This window comes from Sus scrofa, chromosome X (genome assembly GCF_054392235.1).
Source record: "Sus scrofa isolate SSC_HxYL_T2T_F1_AM1 chromosome X, Sscrofa_HxYL_maternal_Yorkshire_Landrace_v2.0, whole genome shotgun sequence".
NCBI classification, from domain to species: domain Eukaryota; kingdom Metazoa; phylum Chordata; class Mammalia; order Artiodactyla; family Suidae; genus Sus; species Sus scrofa.
In genome coordinates this window covers 121,712,624-121,733,980 of record NC_139401.1, presented here as the reverse complement: position 1 = coordinate 121,733,980, position 21,357 = coordinate 121,712,624, and the positions used below count along the sequence as shown (strand labels likewise).

The following is a 21,357-nucleotide window of genomic DNA, read 5'->3' as shown; positions in this document are numbered from 1 at the left end:
TAGACTTATGCCAGACAAGGAGTGTACAAACGGAAATTCTGTGAGGGAAAGCTGTACACATACTTTAAAAAAAAAAAAGAACACTGATAAGGAGAGGTAGATCAAAATTAGCAAAGACAATCATTCACAGTCTCTGGAGATTGATGGGAGATCTTACAACAGATGGAGAAACATTTATTCAACAAAATCTACAGAATCTTGGTTAGTGCAGCGGGAGGCCATGGCATTTGAGTTAGGAACTGTACCCATCCCCCACAGCTCTGCCTTATGGAAAAATTGTTCTGTTGGGCTAGGAGGCCGAGTGGCAGTTACCATCTCCCGCAGGGCCCTGAAGTGAAGAACAATTCTTTTTTTTTTTTTTTTTTTTTTTTTTTGCTTTTTAGGGCCACAGGTGTGGCATATGGAAGTTACCAGGCTAGGGGGCAAATCAGAGCTACAGCTGCCGGCCTACACCACAGCTCACAGCAACACCAGATCCTGAACCCACTGAGCAAAGCCAGGGATCAAACCTGCATCCTCATGGATACTAGTTGGGTTTGTTTCCACTGAACCACAGTGGGAACTCCCATGGAAGAGCTATTCTGAGTGGATTTGACAGGAAGCAAATATTAGTGGTTCCCACCTTTCTGACTGGGCAGTGGAAGATCCATACTGGGCCATGGCAACAACTGAGTGTCAGTGATAAGTCCACCTTTATGCCCAAACACACATAGCTGCTGCTCCATTGGGAAGACCCTAGTGAAGTACTACTACCACCCCTGCCCAAACTCTTGCCCCATAAGAAAGATATTTTGCCTAAAGGAGGTTAGGAGAAAGCCTCACAGACTGTTAATACTCTTCCTCTGATGAGGAAACAGACTTTTTAAGTGGATCAAACTGTGGGGCAATTTATGCCCCAGCATTTTGTCAAAAACAACAGAGCAATCAACTATCAATTAGGAAGCTAACATCTGGGGGTGATACCAGTAGAGGCAGACCAGTACGAAGCTTAGTGGGGAAATCAGAGGAAGAGAAAGACTCAGAACCACAGTCATCCCTGGTGCTCAGGGAAGGTGTACATTCCCAAGGTTGTATTTCGCAAGGATCAGCATCAAAGGCTATACACTGCAGAGGAAATAGACTTCACTGAACTGGTCTAGCCAACAGCATTTTTACAGAGATAAAGCAATGGTAAAATTCACATGGAACCACAAAAAATCCTGAACAGTCAAATCAACCTTAGGAAAGTAGAACAAATACATCACACCCCTTGATGGCAAAATATATTACAAAGCTACAAGAATCAAAACAGTAAAGTGCTGGTCTAAGACAGACATATAGACCAATGGAACCAAACAGGAGGCCTAGAAATAAATCCACACATATACCATCAACTGATGTTCAACAAGGGTGCAAAGAATACACTCTAAGGAAAGAGTTTCTTCAACAAATGGGGAAAACTGGGTATCCACATATAAGAGAATGTAACTGGACCTTTATATTATACCATATACAAAAAAATCAACTCAAAGTAGATTTAAGACTTAAATATAAGACCTGAAACTCTAAAACTTCTGGAAGGAAACAAGGGAAACTCTTCATGACATTGATCTTGGCAATGATTTCATGGATACAATGCCAAAAGCACAGGTGACAAAAACAAAAATAAACAAGTGGGACTACATCAAACAACAGCTTCTCGTAGCAAAGGAAACAATCAACAGAGTGAAAAGACAACCTACAGAGCAGAAGAAAATATTTGCAAACCCTATGTCTGATCAGTTAATCCCCAAATATACAAAGAACTCCCATGACTCAACAGCAAAAAACTCAACATAATTTAAAAATGAGCTAAGAGGAGTTCCCTGGTGACTAATCATCAAAGAAATGTGAATCAAAACCACAGTGAGGTATCGTAACTGTCAAGATGGCAGTTATCAAAAATCAACAGATAAATGTTGGCAAAGGGTTTGGAGAAAAGGGTGCCCTTGTACACTGTTGATGTGAATGTACACTGGTTCAGCCATTATGGAAAACAATCAAAAATTTTCTTTTTTTTTTTTTCTGGTCTTTTGTCTTTTTAGGGCCGCACCCAGTGGCATATGGAGGTTCCCAGGCTAGGGGTTGAATTGGAGCTGTTGCTGCCGGCCTACGCCAGAGCCACAGCAACGCCAGATCCGAGCCGCGTCTTCGACCTACACCACAGCTCACGGCAACACTGGATCCTCAACCCACAGAGCAAGGCCAGGAACTGAACCCGAAACCTCATGGTTCCTAGTTGGATTTGTTTCCACTGGGCCACGATGGGAACTCCACAATCAAAAATTTAAACGAGGGAGTTCCCATTGTGGTGCAGCAGAAATGAAACTGACTAGGAACCATGAGGTTGCGTGTTCGGACCCTGGCCTCACTCAGTGGGTTAAGGATCTGGTGTTGCCGTGGAGCTGTGGTGTAGGTCGCAGACATGGCTCAGATCTGGCATTGCTGTGGCTGTGGTGTAGGCCATTGGCCACAGCTCCGATTAGACCCCTAGCCTGGGAACCTCCATATGCCGCAGGTGGGGCCCTAAAAAGACAAAAAGACAAAAAAAAATTTTTTTTGAACTAGAACTACCATACAATCCAGCAATCCCACTTGTTGGGTATATATTCAAAGGAATTAAAATCACTATCTCAAAGACAGGTCTGCACTCTCATGTTCACTGCAACATTATTCACAACAGTCAAAGTATAGAAACAACCTAAGTGCCCATAGAGAGATAATTGAAAACTAAAATGTTATTATGCATATATGTAGACATACATACACAGTGGAATATCATTCAGCCTTAAAAAAGAAGGAAACCCTGCCATCTGCAATGACATGGATGGCATTTTGCTGGAGGGCATTTTGCTAAGTGAAATAAGCCAGACTCAGAAAGATAAATAGTGCATGATCTCACTTACATGTGGGACATAAAACAGTCGAACTCACAGGGGCACAGAGTAAAATGGTGGTTGCCAGGGGCTGGAAATAGGGAGTTACTAATTGACAGGCATAAACTTTCAGTTAAGCATGATAAGTTCTAGAGATCTGCCATAAACATTGTACCTATACTCAATAGTAATGTACACTTAAGAAATTATCAAGACGGTAGATCTTATGCAAAGTATTCTTACTACAATAGGAGTTCCCGTTGTGTCTCAGTGGAAACGAATCTGACTAGCACCCACGAGGACGAAGGTTTGATCCCTGGCCTTGCTCAGTGGGTTAAGGATTTGGCATTGCTGTGAGCTGTGGCATAGGCTGGCAGCTACAGCTCCAATTTGACCCCTAGCTTGGGAACCTCCATATGCTGTGGGTTCGGGCCTAAAAAGACAAAAGACAAAACAAAAACAAAAAACCCTCCAAAAGTATTCTTACTACAATCAAACAATTAAAAGAAGAAAGAATGAAAGCAGATTAGAAGTTTCCAGGGGCTGGGAGGAAGGGAGGGAAGGGAGAGTGACTGCTAACGTGTACGAGGTTTCTTTTTTCTTTTTTTTCTTCAGCTGTAACCTGGTTAATGTTCTTTTTTTTCAATATTGAAATATTACCTATGAAAACTTTTTTTTTTTACCTTTTATTGTTTTTCTACTGTACAGCATGGTGACCCAGTCACACATACATGTACACATTCTGTTTTCTTACATTATCATGCTCCATCATAAGTGACTAGACAGAGTTCCCAGTGCTGCACAGCAGGATCTCATTGCTAATCCATTCCAAAGGCAATAGTCCGCATCTATTAATCCCAAACTCCCAATCCATCCCACTCCCTCCCCCTCCCCCGTGGCAACCACGAGTCTATTCTCCAAGTCCATGATTTCCTTTTCTGTGGAAAGGTTCATTTGTGCCGTATATTAGATTCTAGGTATAAGTGATATCATATGGTATTTGTCTTTCTCTTTCTCCCATCCAAGTACTAACCTGGCCTGACCCCGCTTAGCTTCCAAGATCAGACAAGATTGGGCACGTTCAGGGTGGTATGGCCATAGACCTGTCTTTCTCTTTCTGCTTACTTCACTCAGTATGAGAGGCTCTAGTTCCATCCATGTTGCTGCAAATGGCATTATCTTGTTCTTCTTTATGGCTGAGTAGTATTCCATTGTGTATATTGAAAACTTTTTTTAAATTAAAATAAAACCAAAAATAATAACTAGCCAAAATTTATAAAATAATAAAAAACCCATACAACCCCAAACACTGACAGTTCCAACTCCTCATACTTCACTCCCACCTCCACCAATAGTAACTACCTAGTTGTCAGGTAGATTTTCCTACATGAGCTTTGCCTGTACTCTCTCTGGCCTCAAGCCAAGTAGACAAACCAAGGTTCCGTCATTTCTCTAACGTGGACAGAACAGTCTTACTGTCACTTATTGTGATGTTAGCAAGATCCAAAATCTTATTCGGGAGTCCTTGAAGCAATTTGCAAACTTCGGTTTTTCCCAGTGACATTTGCCAGTATTGGTATTGTTAAGGAGCTGAAAAAGAGAGGAGAGACAGACAAAAAGCTTCATCGTTGGAAGATGAGGCCAGAAGAGTTCGGACTGGACTGGTGAAGGAACGGGCTATCTTCGGCATGCCTCCCAGCTCTCCTAGCCAAGGTGGGAGCTCAATTTGTACAACGAAGAAAGCTTTGCTCTCAGGGAGCGAGTGAAGCCAGGGTCCCCACACAGGAGGTATAAACAGACAAGTGAGCCCAAGAAGGGGCAATGACTAGCAGAACAAGAGCCAAGGCAGAGATTTTACCCCTCTGGACGTGACTCCTATGCTCACTTTTGTTTCTTACCCTCATTTTAAGAGGAAATTCCTGTTACAGTTGTGGCCTCTCAAAACCACAATGAGATAGCCCCTCATAGCTGTAAGAAGAGCTGTTATCCGTGGGATGACAGGAGTGTTTTAAAATGAGATCATGATGACAGTCGCACAACTCCGTGAATATTCGAAAAAAATCATTGAATTTACATTTAAAGTGGGTACATTTTATGCTATGTAAAGTATGTAATAATTTTTCAAAAGGCACTCTAAAAATAGAATGCAATTCTATTAAAAATTTAAAAACTAAAAAGGAAATTGTCATCTCTATTTCAGCATTTTAGCTTACTCAAGGCAGTTACTATAGCACCTTCTGCAGCTCATTGGCCCTCAGCACTCACCCTCCACTATGCCCCTTCCAATTCAAGCCAGTTCACTGCCAATCAGCTAACATATTTACTAGGAACCTGCTATGTTCCAGGACTGGCAGCAGGTACTACAGCCAAACAGAGCAAGGTCTCATTCCTTGAGGAGCTTGTAACTTGGTGATTTGAGACTGTACATGTAACTACGTTTATGAGGCAAGATATGAGATGAAAAACTGTGTAAACAAAACTGAATCTATTGGACCACCAAGCAAGGAGAATTTATTTGCAACTTTTGAGCTGAGCTGGGCACTAAATGGACAGAGACGGAGAAAGCCCCACCTCCCACCCCCATCACCAAGCAGAGCAAGAGACCAAAGTCCAGGATGGCAATGGCCCTTTTTGGCTGGAGTGCATGATAAGGAAAGGAGCCTGTGAATCTCAAGTACTTTATTTAGGCGTTTGGACATACTTCTTTGAGGTAATATGGACCTGGAGTGGAAGATTGATGGAGCGGCAGCCATATTTTAGGAAAATCGCGCCGGTGGCCATGAGAAGCATAGCTGTGGGGTAGTGGACTGTTAGAAGGCCAGAAGACTGCTCTAATAGTAGGCACCCAGGGAGGGGCTGTGGGGTCTGAAAGAAAAGGCTGCATGTGAGCTCTGATTGTGACCATAAAAGCGGCATGACTCGCTAAGTGATTAGATGCAGGCAGAAAGGGGTAGGACCCAGTCCAAGATGTGGCCTTCCAAAAGAGAGCTTTTAAGCTTTTGTCCAAACCTGCTGCCCCTCTGGTCTTACCCACTTAAGTTAATGGCATAAACCAGTAGCAGAGAGTAAGAAAAGAGGGGCTGATGATTTTAAAAAGGAAAATGTTAAAGTCAACAATAGAAGAGTGATTTAGTAAATTATTATGGCCCATCAACGAGGTCGCTTCTGAGGCAGTCTTTTGAAATGGTCATTAAGAAGATGAATGTAAAGCATAGAAAATGTTTGATAAACCATTCAGTGAAAGGGTAAATGACATTATTGCAATAAGGACAGTGAATACCACTACACAAAATTTAAAAGGCATATGGTGAAAAGGCTAGATGGAAAAATAAAACAAACTAAAAACAGCTGTGTTCAGGTGGTGGGGTTATGGGTGCCTTTTTTTTCTCTTTTGTCCTCTTGATAATTTTTCTGGAATGTTATTATGCAGCATGTGTATGCTTAAGTGGGTCCAAAAGGTGGAAGAAAGAAAGGAAGATGGGCAGTAGAGGGAGAGAGAGGGAGCACGCTTAGACAAACGACATGGAAACATGCCCCAATTAAGCAGATCTTTGTGTATCTGAACTAGCAATTAGAATTTGGCTGGTACATAAGAGATTCTAGCAGCGTTTCCATCCTCATTTTTTATGCATCTAGTTGGGCTGCCTCGGTAGGGTTGGTTAAGAGCCACTTATATGTCCCTTTGTATTGAGAGGCTGTTTCTGCAGCTTTGCACTTTCCGGGATCTACAGAGAAAATGTATGCACATTTGAAAGGGCAAAAGGCACTTAAAAGTTTCGTGAACATCCATTATGACCCATCATTATTACCTTGCACATAAATATCACAAATAAAAGGGGAAAACTTTTCTACTAGGCAATTTAAATCCGGCTGAAAATAGCATTAAATGAAGTCTTTGTAAAAAAATAAGGCTCCCAGTACAGCCTCACATTTGGTCCTTTGCATTAAAACTATCAGTTGATGGGACAGTTTTTCTGCCTTGGTTTTTTTTTTTTTTTTTTTTTTTTTTTTTTTTTTTTTTTTTTAGTGGTACATAGGCATTGAAAAAAATCAAGCCACAGAAAGGGGTGTAGAGCAAGTCAAATGTCCATATCTGCCAATTGCTGTCCTTTCGAAGGCAATTGTTAACAGCCTGAGGTGCAATGACAGGAGTATAGGTCAGCTTCTCTTTCTGGTAGCTCCTCCTTAATGGACTCTGGGGTAGATTTGGTTTTAGGAAACTCGATGTATCCATTGTCAATAATATAGACAAGGGACCTCTGTTCTGGTGTTGGTGTTGAAGGCAAGGTTTTGCTGCCAAGTCTTGTAGCCCGGGCTAAGTTTAAGGTCCCAGGTTTTATTGACCACCCAGGGGGTTTGTGATCCTGGTTCCAGAAATCTTTCTGTCAGGTGTTGACAGAGTGACTGGAGGAGCCGGCTAGCCAGCCTTGCCCAGCCATCCCAGCCTCCTCTCTCCGTGTTTTTTTTGTTTGTTTTTGTTTTTGTTTTCTTATTTTGGAATTTTAGTGTTAACAGATATCAGCTTCACCGGTTAAAATACCAAAATACTGGAAAGGCACTGTCTCTGCAGCATGAGGACGCAGGTTCGATATTGGACAGGCACAGTGGGTTAGAGGATCCCATGTTGCTACAACTGCAGCTTAGGTCACAGCTGTGGCTCGGATCTGATCCCTAGCCCAGGAACTCCATATGCCACAGGGCAGCCGAAAAAGAAAAAGAAAAAAAAAATAGGAAAACATGGAGGGGAACTGACATCCAAATCGGACCCTTCCACCCCATGAATTTAAAAGCTTGCAGGGATTTTGGTTCATACTTGTGGTAACCAAGAGCTGTGATTGCCAAGCTCACAGGTAAGCATCCAGCCCTGCTACCTGTCCTCTTTTTGAATCCACTCGGAGTTCCAAGGGCTCAGAGGTCACATCCCTGCAGAAGGTGGAAGACTCCTTTCCCTTCCTCTCGCTCTCAGACACCTTCCTTAGCGCCATGTGCACAGTGGGCTTTGTCCGTGGCTTCAAGACTTCCCTGCCTCCCACGTCACACTCATCCTTGCGCGATCTCAGCCTGCCCTCTGCCACTTCCTGAGCTTGTTGCTGAGCTTGTGCCTTCTAAAATTTCTGTGTTATCTGGGTTAGCCCCGAATCTTCCCCTCAGTCTCCCAGGAAAAAGGAAGAGAGTGGGTGGCAACGGGAAGGGTGCGGTGTGGCCCAGTAGACTTGCTCTTTTCCCATTAAAGCCTTGCTAATCCAAAAAGAAGAAGCCCGAGAAATTTTGGACTGTTCCTGGATCACTTTCTGAGATGAAGAGGCTGACCGAATGGATCAAGAACTCAGCAAGTATCTACTGGGAAGCTATTGCGTGTAAAGAAGGAGCATGCCAGATCTCTGAATATTTAAGCCAGAGAGACAGCCTTCCCACTCCATTGATGGGCCGGCCACCGCTGATGTCCAGAGCTGATCAATGGTCTCTGGCAAGCCCTCTGGCATCCTGTTTTTTTTAACAAGCTCTTCCAGGTAGAAAGGTTGTCAGGACAGGTGAGCCCTGAGGATGTGGAAAGGAAGGAGCTTGAAGACAGTTTCTCTCCCCCTCTGAACACAGGATCTCTTACTATGTTTGTTTTTAAACTTATTTTTTTCGTTTATAATTAAAGTATAGTCGATTTGCAGTGTTGTGCCAATTTCTGCTGTACAGCAAAGTGACCCAGTCATACACACATATACACTCCCTTTTTTATTTTCTCTTCCATCATGGTCTCTCCCAAGAGACTGGATCAAGTTAGTGTTAATAGATGTGCTATAGAGTAGGACCTCATTGCTTCTCCATTCTAAATGGAATAGTTTGTGAGGATCTATGGATGCATCTGGAGCTTTTATAACAAAGGGGATAAAAAAAACCCACCCCCAAATTACCTAGTTTTTTCACTGCAATGTGTTCAGACTTTACTAAAAATATCAGTTGATCTTGTGTGACGTCTGCATGCGTGAGTTGCCATGTGTTTTACTTTTGATCCTGATAATCAGCTCAATGGGTGCTAAAGAAGAGTTGGTCTTTATGATGACTCTGACAAACACAGCTAAAAGGCAGAGCACAAAAGAAAGATGATGCAGTTATGGCCACAGAGTGCATCTTGGCCTGTGGAGCTGAAATTCTGTGCAGATGACTTAATTAGTAGTCCATAAATACCAAGCATTTTATAGCTATTAAGTGGCAAGTCTTAAGAAATGATGGAAGACAGCATATCCCAGTTATCTGATAAATGTTCTCATATCCAAAACAACTCAAAACCCATTTTCAAAAGAACCATCAGCAACATTTGCATTATGTTAAAATTAACTAGCCATGCAATTTCTACAAGTTCGTGATAATTAATAGAGAAGATGGAGTACTCAGGATTTATTACTTCACAGAAAACCTTTTATCCCTCTGGTCTCTAATTTACCCATCATTACCGCAATGAGGCAAACAGGCACACGCTCAATTAGTCTATAAAGATGTGTTCTACAGAAGGCCTATTTCCATAATAGAATGATGATGATGATGATAAGAATAGTAGCCAGCATTCGGAGTTCCTGTCGTGGCTCGGGGCTTAACGAACCCGACTAGCATCCATGAGGACACAGGCTCAATCCCTTGCCTCTCTCTGTGGGTTAAGGATCCAGCATTGCTGTGGTGTAGGACACAGAAGAGGCTTGGATCCCGAGTTGCTGTGGCTGTGGCTGTGGCGTAGGCCAGCGGCTATAGCCCTGATTCGACCCCAGCCTGGGAACTTCCATATGCTGCAGGCGAGGCCCTGAAAAAAACAAAACAAACAAAACGAATAGTAGCCAACATTTGTAGAGCTCTCATTAGCATGTTTTAATTCAAGTTGTCTTCACAAGAGTCGTATGATGTAGTGCTATTATCACCCCCATTCTACAGATGAAGGAACTGAGCCTTAGCCAAGGTCACACAGACCTAATATCTCATTTCTGAATAGCCTAACCACTAAAAGATATGTTCGGAAAGAAAAGGGCTGTCCTTAACCTCAACCTCTGTAGCGAAGTCCTCAACCATTCAAAATTCCTCTGTTCTTCCATTACAGAGGACATTTCGGATTCACAGACTTACCTCTGCCTGTTCTCCAGTTCCATTTGTAAATACATCTTTTTTAGGAACACATTTCCTATATTTCGTACCAGCTTTGAAACGTTAGATGTGCCTGTTTTTACTCAAAATTTCTATGTCTAATGGAAGCCGTGTCAGCCCCCACTGAGCCCCAGGTAGTGAAGTCCCTGTTCATCCTACCATCCCACTGGTAGCCTGTCTCTTCTCAGCTCTCATCTTAACAGTATGAAGAAAACTCCTTTTTAAGCCTCTTCTCTTGCTGCAACAGACCCTCTCCTCTTAGCACCCTGAATATTTTAATAATGACCTTTCCATAAGCCTTCCATGGCTATATGTCCCTTTTTTTGTGTCTTTTTAGGGCTGCACCTGCTGTATATGGCAGTTCCCAGGCTAGGGATCGAATTGGAGCTGCAGCTGCCGACCTACACCACAGCCACAGCAACGCAGGATCCGAGAAGCATCTGTGACCTACATACACCAGAGCTCACAGTAACTCCAGATTCTTAACTCACTGAGAGAGGCCAGGGATTGAACCAACAGCCTCATGGATACTGGGAGGATTTTTAACCCGCTGAGCCATGATGGGAACTCCTATATGTCCTGTTTCGAGTTGCATCAGGCAGACCGGCAACAGCCGGTGTTCCCGGAGGAGCTGGACCATGACTGGAATGGGACCAAGGCTGCTTTCCACGCTGTTTTTCATTTTCCCTGCTGAGTATTTCATGGGCTTTTTTCTCCCACAACAACAAACACTATTGCCCCATCCCCAAATGATGACAACTTTGGACCCCATGTTCTCTTCACTACAAAGAGTCAGTAGGCAGAATGCTAGGCTGTGCCATGACCAAGCAAAACAACTTCTTTCATGATGACGACAGCACAATTACAGCACCTGTAAAATAACCGCCAGGTACTTTGATCTCCTTTTGACAATTCTGACCGACAGGATGCACATGTGGAATTAAATGGAAGGAAAATCAGAACTAAATGTACCAGCTATGAATAAACTCAGCTCCCACCTGCATGGTACATGGGAAATTGTAGCCATTTCTTGCTCTTGTCTCTGTTCCAGGTAACGCGAAAGTACGTAGTCACCGAAATCTTTAAACCAATGTCAAAACTGCCTATGGGGCTTATCGTTAACAAGCACAATCACAATTATATTTTACACTTATGTAACCCATTGCCATCTACAAATCACTCTCAAAAACATCAACGCACTTAGTCCTGACACCAACACAGCTGGGTGGGTAATAGAGGGAGGCTCACCCTGTTTTCTAGTCTCAGAGACATTAAATAATGTGCCCAATAGCCCACAGCTGATGAGTCACAGAACTGGGAGCAGAGTCAAAGCCTTCAGGCTCTAGATCATCCGAACATGGTGATATTAAAAACATGACAATGTTAAATACCAGCAAGATTTGACTATGCTCTGTGTACTGTGCTAAGTGCTATATTGTAAATGACCCCATTCCATCTTCCCACCAGCCCTGTGAAGAATGGTAATATTATTATCCCCATTCTACAAATAAGGAAACTGAGGCACAGGGAGTTTAAGTTGCCCAAGGTCTCACAGTCAGGAAGTGGAAGAGTAGGGATTTTGACTCAGGCAGCCTAACTCTGGGGACCACATTATCTCCAAAATGCTTTTACACTCACCTATTGCGAGAAAGTTTAGTTATATCCTGTTATCTATAATGTTATTAAATTTTTAAATTCTGACTCAGGTATTTCCAGAAAATATTTTAAATGATGGCAGGTGATTTGGAATGCACTGTAGCCTTGACTGTATTTTGTATAGTCAAAATATCTATCTCAGGTTTAAATACCTTAAAACCTGTGTGCTTACTAATCCTTTCAGAGTCTAACGTCATAAAGCTGTGAGGCACTAGAGAAGATGATGGAAGATAGTTTTGTTACACTTTAAATCTATAGGAATAAAAAGTGAATTTATTATGTGAATGTCTTGCAAACAATTGCATCACTCTTGGAAAAAGCAGGCCTTTTTCCAAGATGTCTACCACCAAGAAATTCTGTTTACCATTTACGACCTCCAAATCATTCCACACTCCCATAGCCCACAAGATGTGCCTCAAACAACTACCATATAGACAGTCCAGAAGAGCAAAACATGGTTTTCTTAGCGGCTTCTCATGCAGATCCCAAAGAAAGTCATGTAATTTGACCTGCACTTATCACAACTGAACTTTGCCTGATAATATACACTTGGATGGAAGAGCTATTGACCTGTATCTAATCAAGTATAGGATGAGTTACAAGTAGGTATGTTTTGAAAAATTACTTACAAATGTTTGGTCCATTATTATCTCTTCCTCAGTAGTTTCTCTGTATCAAAAGCATCAAAAATTATAGAAAATGAATTATAGTATCAAATACATGAAGGAACAAGTTTAGGAGGAAGACAGCTCTGAGGCAGAACAGTAGAATTCCCCTAGCTTGGAATTTGAAAAATACTAAGGCTCCAATGGAGGATAATGTGAAAGAAAGAAAAAAATATATATATATATAAAAAACTGGGTCACTTTGCTGTACAGCAGAAATTGACAGAACACTGTAAATCAAGTATAATAAAAAAAAAATTTGGAGTTCCCGTCATGACTCAGCAGTTAGTGAACTCGACTAGCATCTAAGAGGACACAGGTTTGATCCCTAGCCTTGCTCAGTGGGTTAAGGATCCGGCGTTGCCGTGAGCTGTGGTGTAGGCCGGCAGCTGTAACTCCAATTCAACCCCTAGTCTGGGAACCTCCATATGCCACAGGTGCAGCCCTAAAAAGAAAAAAAAAGATTTTTACAATGGCCACATATTACCTTTGTAATAGGGAAAAATCATAGACACAGTTTTGTTTGTTTTTGTTTTGTTTTTGCTTTATGGTCGAACCCATAGCATAAGGAATTTCCCGGGCCAGGGATTGAATCCGAGCTGCAGCTGCGATGTGACCTATGCCACAGCTGTGGCAATACCAGATCCTTTAACCCACTGCGCCAGGCTGGGTATCAAACTCTCAGCCCTGCAGTAACCAGAGATGCTGTAGCTGAATTCTTAACCCACTGTGCCACAGCAGGAACTCCATAGACACAGTTTAAAAAAAAAAAAAGTCCAGTTTTCTCTTAATAACCTATCATGAATTTACTTCCATTACTTTCCATGAACCTTCTTGAAACTATTTATATTTGCGCATGCTTAAGAAGCCAAAATCTCAGTGTGTGGAAGATAGGCAGCCATGTTCAACATTTTTAAAATCGATTTACCACAGTATACCAGAACCATCTTATTTCCAAAGGGATTCCTCTGGATGTCCCTTGAACAGAGGACTAGTGTATGTGCAGGGCCAGAGCAGGGAACTACCTCTCAGATGACCAGTTGCCTTGGTCATGGTCTTCCGGATACTACTCAGCGCCTGCCAATTTCACTGCAATCATCTCTCCAAATCTGTGCCCCAGACAAGTTTTGAACTAGTCAGCATTCCCCACTTTAAACATTTCAAGCTCCCTCGATATTTCTAATTCTTGAAAGTGCATTATCTGGAAATAAAAGACCTGGAGTTCCCGTTGTGGCTCAGTGGTAATGAACCTGACTAGTATCCATGAGGATGCAGGTTCAATCCCTGGCCTCGCTCAGTGGGTTGAGGATCCGGTGTTGCAGTGAACTGTGGTATAGGTCGCAGATGCTGCTCAGATCCCACGTTGCTGTGGCTGTGGCATACATAGGCTGGCAACTGCAGCTCCAATTTGATCCCTAGCCTCGGAACTTCCATATGCCACAGATGCAGCCCTAAAAATAAAAACAAAAATAAATAAATAAATCCTCAGGCATTGGCCATCCCCTAGGCTTTCATCCCTTTTAAGGCATGATTTTTTTTTCTAAGTCACAGAATCATAGCATTTTAAAACTCAAAGGGGCATTAGAGGTAACCGGTAACCTGTAACCGGGTCCAATTCCAGTGTTTCCCCTATTTATTTTCCTCTGTTCTGTTCTCCCATTGGCTTTACACCCTACAGTAAGAATACAGGGTTCTTCCTCATCCTAAAGAGAACCTACACTCAGAAGTGAAGATGCAACTGAAGATGCTGCAGTCCCTTAAAATCAGTCCAAAAGCAAGGAAATCCCCTAGGGACAAGAACAGACGGATCCACAATAGATGCCACTCACATACCTGCTTCGAATTTGAATAGCCAGATTAGCAAGAGCAAATCCACTTTCCTGAAATAGAGAATTCAACTGTAAAAGACCTATCAATTTTAGTATTCCTGCTCCTCTTTCTTTACCTTGCAAAGTTGCCTTAGATGATGTGATGCACTCATTATTTCAGTTGGTTCAGACGCTCCCTGGTGGTCTAGTGGTTAGGATTCTGCACTCTCTCAGTTGGTTCAAAGTTTCCTCTGCCTCACTCAACTTTTCAGTTTACATTTTACCTACTATTATGGGCTGGACGGTGCCCCACCCAAAATGCGTAAGTTGAAGCTCTACCCCCTAATGTGACTGTATTTGGAAATAGGACCTTTAAGGTGGTAATTAAGGCTAAATGAGGGCCTGAGGGTTGAACCCTAAAGCAATAGGACTGATGCCCTTATAAGAAGAGGAAGAGACACCAGAGATCTCTCTTTCTTTGTACACACACACACACACACACACACACACACACACACACACACACACATACACAGAAGGCATCACACAGTGAGGATGTGGCCATCTGCAAGCCCAAGAGAGAGGTATCACCAGAAACCACCCCTGCCAGCACCTAGATCTTGGACTTCCAACCTCCAGAACTGTAAGAAAATAAATAAACACATATATAAAACTGAATCCCGGGGGGAGGGAATGGGATGGACTGGGAGTTGGGGTTGGTAGATGCAAACTATCATATTTGGAATGGATAAGCAATGGGGTCCTACTCTACAACACAGGGAAATATATTCAATCTCTTGGGATAGACCATGATAGAGGATTGTATGAGAAAAAGAATATGTGTATATATATATATAAAATCTCCCTGGGTCACTATGCTGTCCAGCAGAAATTGACACAACACTGTAAATCAACTCTACTCTAAAAACTGAATTGCTTTATCGTACACTTGAAACTGATACAATGTCGTAAATCAACTATACTTAAATTTTAAGAATGTCTCATTTAAACCACCTAGTGCATCCTATTTTGTTATGGCAGCCCTAGTGGATGAATACCCCACCCGTTTTCAAGCATTTAGAATCATGTAGTATATACTTGAAAATAAATGCTGATGGGTAGAGAGGGAGACGGGCATCATCATTTACTATTGGTGGGGGTGCAAGTTGGTATCGCCTATCTGGGAGGCCACTTAGTGACAGCCATTAAAATGTGATGATGCAGTGGCTTAAGGATCCAGTGTTGTCACTGCTGCAGCGCAGGTTTGATTCCCAGTCCCAGAACTTCTTCAGGCTACAGGTGCAGCCAACAAGTATGTGAAATATTCATGCCCTTTGATCCAGCAATTCCAGTTCTAGAAATTTATTCTATGGAAATACTCAAGTGCGCCCCCCCAAATGTATTACAAGGGCATGATGGTCATTATTGTTTCCATATAGATAAAGAAATAGAAACAACCTAATATCCACCAAAGGATGTCTGGATTAAAAAGAAGTATTACAATACAACCATCTGGTGAAATCCTATTAAAGTGTATGAAGTAGATCTATATTTACCTGCATGAATGTGCTCAAGGATACAGAGTTAAGGGAAAAGAAAGCAAGTTGCAGAGTAGCAAAATTAGTATGATTCCAATGACTCTTGTAAAAGAACATACATACATCACTGTTATTATGTGTATAGAAAAAAATCTAAAAGAATATACTTCAATCTGTTAAGAGAAGTTAATACAAGAAGTGATATTGGCGGGGGGACATTTACTTTCTGGGTTTCAGATTTCAGTGTCTGAATTTTTTTACAGAGAGTAGGTGTTACTCTTACTATCAGAAAAATGTAAGGATAAATAAAACATTTACTGTATAAAAGAGAGAAGAAACTAAGGGTTTTTTTTGTGGCTGCACCTGTGGCATATGGAAGTTCCTAGGCTGGGGATCAAACCTGCGCCTCCACAGCGATCCTGGCCACTGCAGTCTGATTGTTAGCCCACTGCACACAGCAGGAACTCTGAGAGACAAGAAATGAAAATGCATAAAACAAAAAATATTGAAGTACATTGGCATAAACTATGTGATCACATCTCTCCTACATTCCCCAAATAGGGAAATTTGGCAAAGACCCAAAATTCGTGTCAGTGGAGGGAAATACACAGTTCTAAATGAATTAAAATAATAGCATCCTCATTGGCACTATGAGAAACCACATACATCCTCATGCTATTGCTTACAAAGTGGATAGATTTCAGCAAAAAAAAAAAAAAATCAAAACCAACTTGCTCTGAAATGTCTTATGAATAGAAAAAAAAGTGAAGCCTAGTTTTAATCATGAGTATATATATTCAGTGATGTGAATGTGAATGTATGTATGCACATATTTTATATATAGCATCAATATTCAAAAGATTATTTTACCCAATTTTTGCAAATTTCTTTACAACACTGGTAATAGGGATCCTTGGCTCTTCATCAAAGACAGAGAAGCTCATTTCAATATTGTCACAAGAAACTGTAATTAAAAGTAAGATTAATTTCATCCATTTAGTTCAAGAAATTTAACTTCCGTAAATTTGGTCAAAGCCATTCTTCATTTTAAAGAAACCAAACAATTAAGTCTCATTCTTAAATTTTGCTTAATTTAACTACAAGGTCAAGAAACAGTACTTTCTGGAGTTCCCTCCATAGCTCAGTGGTTAACAAACCTGACTAGGATCCATGAGGATGTGGGTTTGATCCCTAGCCTCGCTCAGTGGGTTAAGGAAACGGTGTTGCCATGAGCTGTGGTGTAGGTCGCAGCTGCAGCTCCAATTCAACTCCTAGCCTTGGAACCTCCATATGCCTCGGTTCAGCCCTAAAAAGACAAAAATAAGTAAGTAAATAAATAAATAAATAAATAAAAAGTAATTTCAGTTCCATATGCAAAAGCAAACCAGGATGTACTGTCCCATTTCATTTCTGCTTCAATTATTTGGGCTGTTCTCTGATTTCTATACAACTGATGGACATTCTACAAACCCTCCAAATCCTAATTTTCATTGGCTGACAGATTTCTGGTCCTTTTGATGGCCAAGCTAAAGTTATCTCACAAATAGATTGATTTGTACTGAGAAAATACTTATTTCTTCCTGTGCCCTTCTTTATGCTTCAGGCTTTTCTCTATTTCCCTCTTTTCCTTATCTGTGCTATCAAATTTCAATCTTGGAATATTAAAAGTTGAAGGAAAACCTGACATTTGAATGATTTGGAAGGCAAATACTCCCTGGCCACAGATAAGCACTAGAAGCCAGCTGGAGGTGGAGTGTCAAAATGACTGAGACCCATGTAAAAAGGATTCCAAAAGGGCAAGCGAGAGTATCTTCTGGGGTTTTCTGGTATGTGGTCAACATGTCTGACCTAAGCCTGCATAATCCTTTTATAGGGAAGGAACTGGGTTCCTGATCCAGTTCACAGTGGCAGAGTCAGAGTCAGAGCATCAAGAATAAAATGGATGGAAATGAGGTTTAGAAATATACTGAGAGAGGAGTTCCCGTTGTAGCTCAGCAGGTTAAGAAACTGACTAGTATCCATGAGGATGCGGGTTTGATCCACGGACTCACTCAGTGGGTTAAGGATCCGGCACTAACTATCACAAGCTGTGGTTAAAGTTGCAGATGTGGCTCAGATCCTGTGTTGCTGTGGCTGTGGTGCAGACCGGCAGCTGCTACTCCAATTCGACCCCTAGCCCGGGAACTTCCATATGCTGCAGGAGCGGCCCTAAAAGGCAAAAAAAAAAAAGTTACTGATCAAATAAATTAACATTACTCTTAGAAAAAAAAAAAGAAATATACTGAGTGAAAAGATACACTGGCACCATATTTCAAAGAAGCAAAGGTAAGCAAGACATCTAGAGAATTCTGTGTTTGGACAAGGTCCTCATGGTAGCCACTGTCTGAGGGAGATACGAAACACCTGCACCCTTCGCTTTCCCTTTCTGCCTTCAGAGAACTGGCTACCTTGGAGAACACATGTCCCATTGTGCATGCATTCAGTTATGCCACACACATTGTGGAACATATCTTTGGATTTAATGGCATTAGAGGGCGTTGAAGTTTCCATAGCTAAAAAGGAAGGTGTAGAGTCTAGCCAAGTTGTCTCAAAAGAGGAACAGGGTAGTGAAGATACAGATGCTGTAAAAGGATGTGTTACTCCAGCGGATTTGAGTGGAAATGGGGCTCCAGGAGCAGTGGATGTGGTGGTGGCTATATTTAGAAGGGAGTCCTGTGTCGGCTTAGAAACAGCTAAAGTAGGGGGTGTTGATGCAGCAAGGGTTCTTCTCCATGTAGATGTTGTTGTAGGGCTAGGAGGAAGCCTGGAACCAATAGATAGGGTGTGGTCAATTGTAGGATGTTGTTTACTCATTCAGCTAAAGGATGGAGCTTAAGACACTGTCTTGGAGTTGATGGTCACAGTGATTCTGGAGAAGGATCCAGGGGTTTGGAAATGTAGGTACTGTCATCTGTGGTTTTATAGACATAGGGAAAGAAGTTGGGAAGCCAGTAGTGACATTGCCCACTGTAGGTGTAGGGGTGGTTTGGGTGAGTGTGGCACTTACACCAGCAAAGGGTAGTGTCAGCTTAGTGAGTTGGTGAGTAAGTCGTAGCTTTTACACTTTTTTGGGTCAGTCAGAAATGTGGATTTTGACACCTTTCCTGGAAAGGAGGTTATAATGTGAGGAGTATCAGATACAGATGCCAGAGGGGAACCTGAAGGAACACTAGATAAGATCCAAGTCAGCATGGGTGAAGTAGTAGCCTTTGAAATGATAGTTCCTAAAGCAGCACCAGAAGGATTTGATGGCTGTGTGGTCCCAGGAGTTACAGATTTGTCTTCTCAAATGTGTGCTCGGGAGTTCCCGTCATGGCTCAGGGGTTAACAAATCGGACTAGGAACCATGAGGTTGCGGGTTTGATCCTCTGCCTTGCTCAGTGGGTTAAGGATCCGGCATTGCCGTGAGCTGTGGTGTAGGTGGCAGACGTGGCTCTATCCCGCATTGCTGTGTCTCTGGCATAGGCGGGTGGCTATAGCTCCAATTTGACCCCTAGCCTGGGAACCTCCATATGCCGTGGGAGTGGCCCAAGAAATGGCAAAAAGACCAAAAAAAAAAAAAAAAGGTGTGCTTAACGTCGGCCAAAATAGTAGGGATAGATGGTGAAGATACTGATGAAGGGCTCGCAGACATCCCCATGGTAGGAAGAATTCCTATTGTGGACATCGATGATGTTGCCATAATGTCTCCAGATACAAGACCAGTTTGAGAGGCTGTGAGTGTTGACGAAGACTCTGGAGCAAGGTGAGGACTCTCTGTTTCCGTCTCATTGAGTGTAGTTACATGAGCAGCGGTAGAAGTTGGAAATTGAGAATCTTCAACTGTGGGTGTGTTCCAGGAAGTCATAAGCAGAGTCTGGGTGTTACTAGATGTAGTTCTTATTCCCAGAACTGGAAATTCAACAATTTGGGATGTAGGAGGAAGAGAAATCTTTGGAGCAGAGACCTTGGCTTCAGTACTATGAGGTGAAGAAATAAATGTGGTCAAAGAGAGTAGGGTTGCCCTGGATGGCCTTCATGGAGGGTATGAAACAGCTGATTCCCAGGCGTGATGCCTTTTATTAGTTTGGCTGTTGGAGTATCTTCTGACAAGGAAGTCCTCTTTTCTGTATTCGAAGAAAAGTAAGTCGTAGCTTTTACACTTTTTTGGGTCTGGGAGTGCTCTTAAGGCTAGTCGAAGATGGCGAAACCTGAATACTCAAGGAAGTATGGAGGTTTTCTGAAGGAGTAGATGAAAGCACACTTTCAGGAGCAGTGGTTCTGAAGTAAGTATTTGTAGAGCTGTTACTTTACCACCACTTACAGTAGACAGAGAGCTGTTAGTAATCTCAGTGAATATGCCCAAAATGGTGGCCTCGTACCCTTGTGATGGTTGTTGGGTTGTTGATAGAAAAGGTGAAGACTTGGTCTTTGGAATGGAAGAAATAGCTTCAGTGTCCTTAGAACCGAATGGAAAAGAGGGAGGGGTGCCTGTGAAAGGAGTCGCGATCCCAGCGGTAATAGTGGGTTGGCACGGTTTTCACAGAGGGGGACGTTGGCTCTTCTGGGGAGGAAAAGGATGTAGGTGTGATCCCGGAGGAGACCTCTGTTATTTCTGAAGTAGTGAAAGCAGAGGAAGCCACTACGCTTTTGGAAGTAGGCCCAGGATATGTCACAGGTGTGGCATCCCATGTCGCAATGTGTGTACGGTCATAGCAGGCTGAGGGTCATTGGAGACAACAGAGTATGGAACGAGCCACCTGCTGTGGAGGCGTCAGAAGAGACAGCTGGAGGTGGGAAAGCAGAGTCCTTAACTGACACTGAGGACATCTCAGAAACAGGCCCAGATGTGGCGACAGAGGGACTTTGCAGACATCCTGGTGGGCTGTTTTAGAAGATGTAGTCATTAGTACCGTGGGAGTGCCAGAAATTCTTGGGGAGGTGAAGGCAGTGACACTAACTGGCCACGAGGCCATCTGGGAGATAGGAATGGACGTTGCCACAGACATTTGCCCGAGAAGCGCCATAGGTATGCTTGGCGTAGAAAGGGCTATGGTGATCCTGTCGGGAGAGGGAGCTGGAAAACCGGTACTAGACAGTCGAGCTGTGGAAAGACAGGGACTCAGAGGAGTCTGCGTGCTTTCAGAAATGGAGGAGGCAACTGAAGACCCCGCAGGTTGAGTCCTAGGTGAAGGCGAGTGTGAAAGAGTCGATGTTTACAGGATCCGATATCCTGGTTGTTCTGGAAGATACCGTATCCACAGGTGAAGTTTCCTGTGGGTGTGAGGCAGGGTGAGTCCCAGAGGCGGTGCTTGCTGTCATCTTCTCAGTCCTGGGAGTAGCTACTGAGAGGGCATGCATGCTCTCTTTTTCAGGAGACAAAAGTGTGGTAATTGTCAGAGCTTGTGCAGGAAGGGCTGTTTTCCCAAGACTGGCAGCTGTTTCTGAAACGTGGACTGTGCTACTTGAGGTCGAGGTAGCTGGAGTCTGTGTCCTCCCAGAAGTGGGAGATGAAGCTGAAATCCCATTAGGTGGCGTCACAAATGGAGTCTCTGAAAGTGAATGTGTTTGCTGACTGGAAATGTCTGTGGTCCCAGCAAATCCTGTATCTGTTATTTTCAAGGATGAAGTTCTCTGGGAGTCTGAAATAAAAGGA

At 42.7% G+C, this 21,357-nt stretch overlaps 1 protein-coding gene across 1 annotated transcript in view; it reads right to left on the bottom strand.

The window, feature by feature from the left end:
* Positions 1-21,357, bottom strand: part of ADGRG4 (adhesion G protein-coupled receptor G4) — a gene marked incomplete at its 5' end in the record, with an annotated part of 48,350 nt that overhangs the window by 24,751 nt on the left and 2,242 nt on the right. Inside the window, 23 exon segments of the mRNA XM_085008471.1 lie at positions 4,371-4,436; positions 4,439-4,484; positions 6,484-6,533; positions 6,536-6,619; positions 8,801-8,875; positions 8,878-8,950; positions 8,952-8,964; positions 11,015-11,072; positions 12,307-12,341; positions 14,171-14,237; positions 16,546-16,652; positions 18,199-18,610; positions 18,613-18,642; positions 18,645-18,792; positions 18,795-19,003; positions 19,263-19,797; positions 19,800-19,870; positions 19,873-20,001; positions 20,004-20,226; positions 20,228-20,425; positions 20,427-20,581; positions 20,584-20,912; positions 20,914-21,343. Coding sequence (XP_084864597.1) covers positions 4,371-4,436; positions 4,439-4,484; positions 6,484-6,533; positions 6,536-6,619; positions 8,801-8,875; positions 8,878-8,950; positions 8,952-8,964; positions 11,015-11,072; positions 12,307-12,341; positions 14,171-14,237; positions 16,546-16,652; positions 18,199-18,610; positions 18,613-18,642; positions 18,645-18,792; positions 18,795-19,003; positions 19,263-19,797; positions 19,800-19,870; positions 19,873-20,001; positions 20,004-20,226; positions 20,228-20,425; positions 20,427-20,581; positions 20,584-20,912; positions 20,914-21,343 — 3,543 coding nt within the window.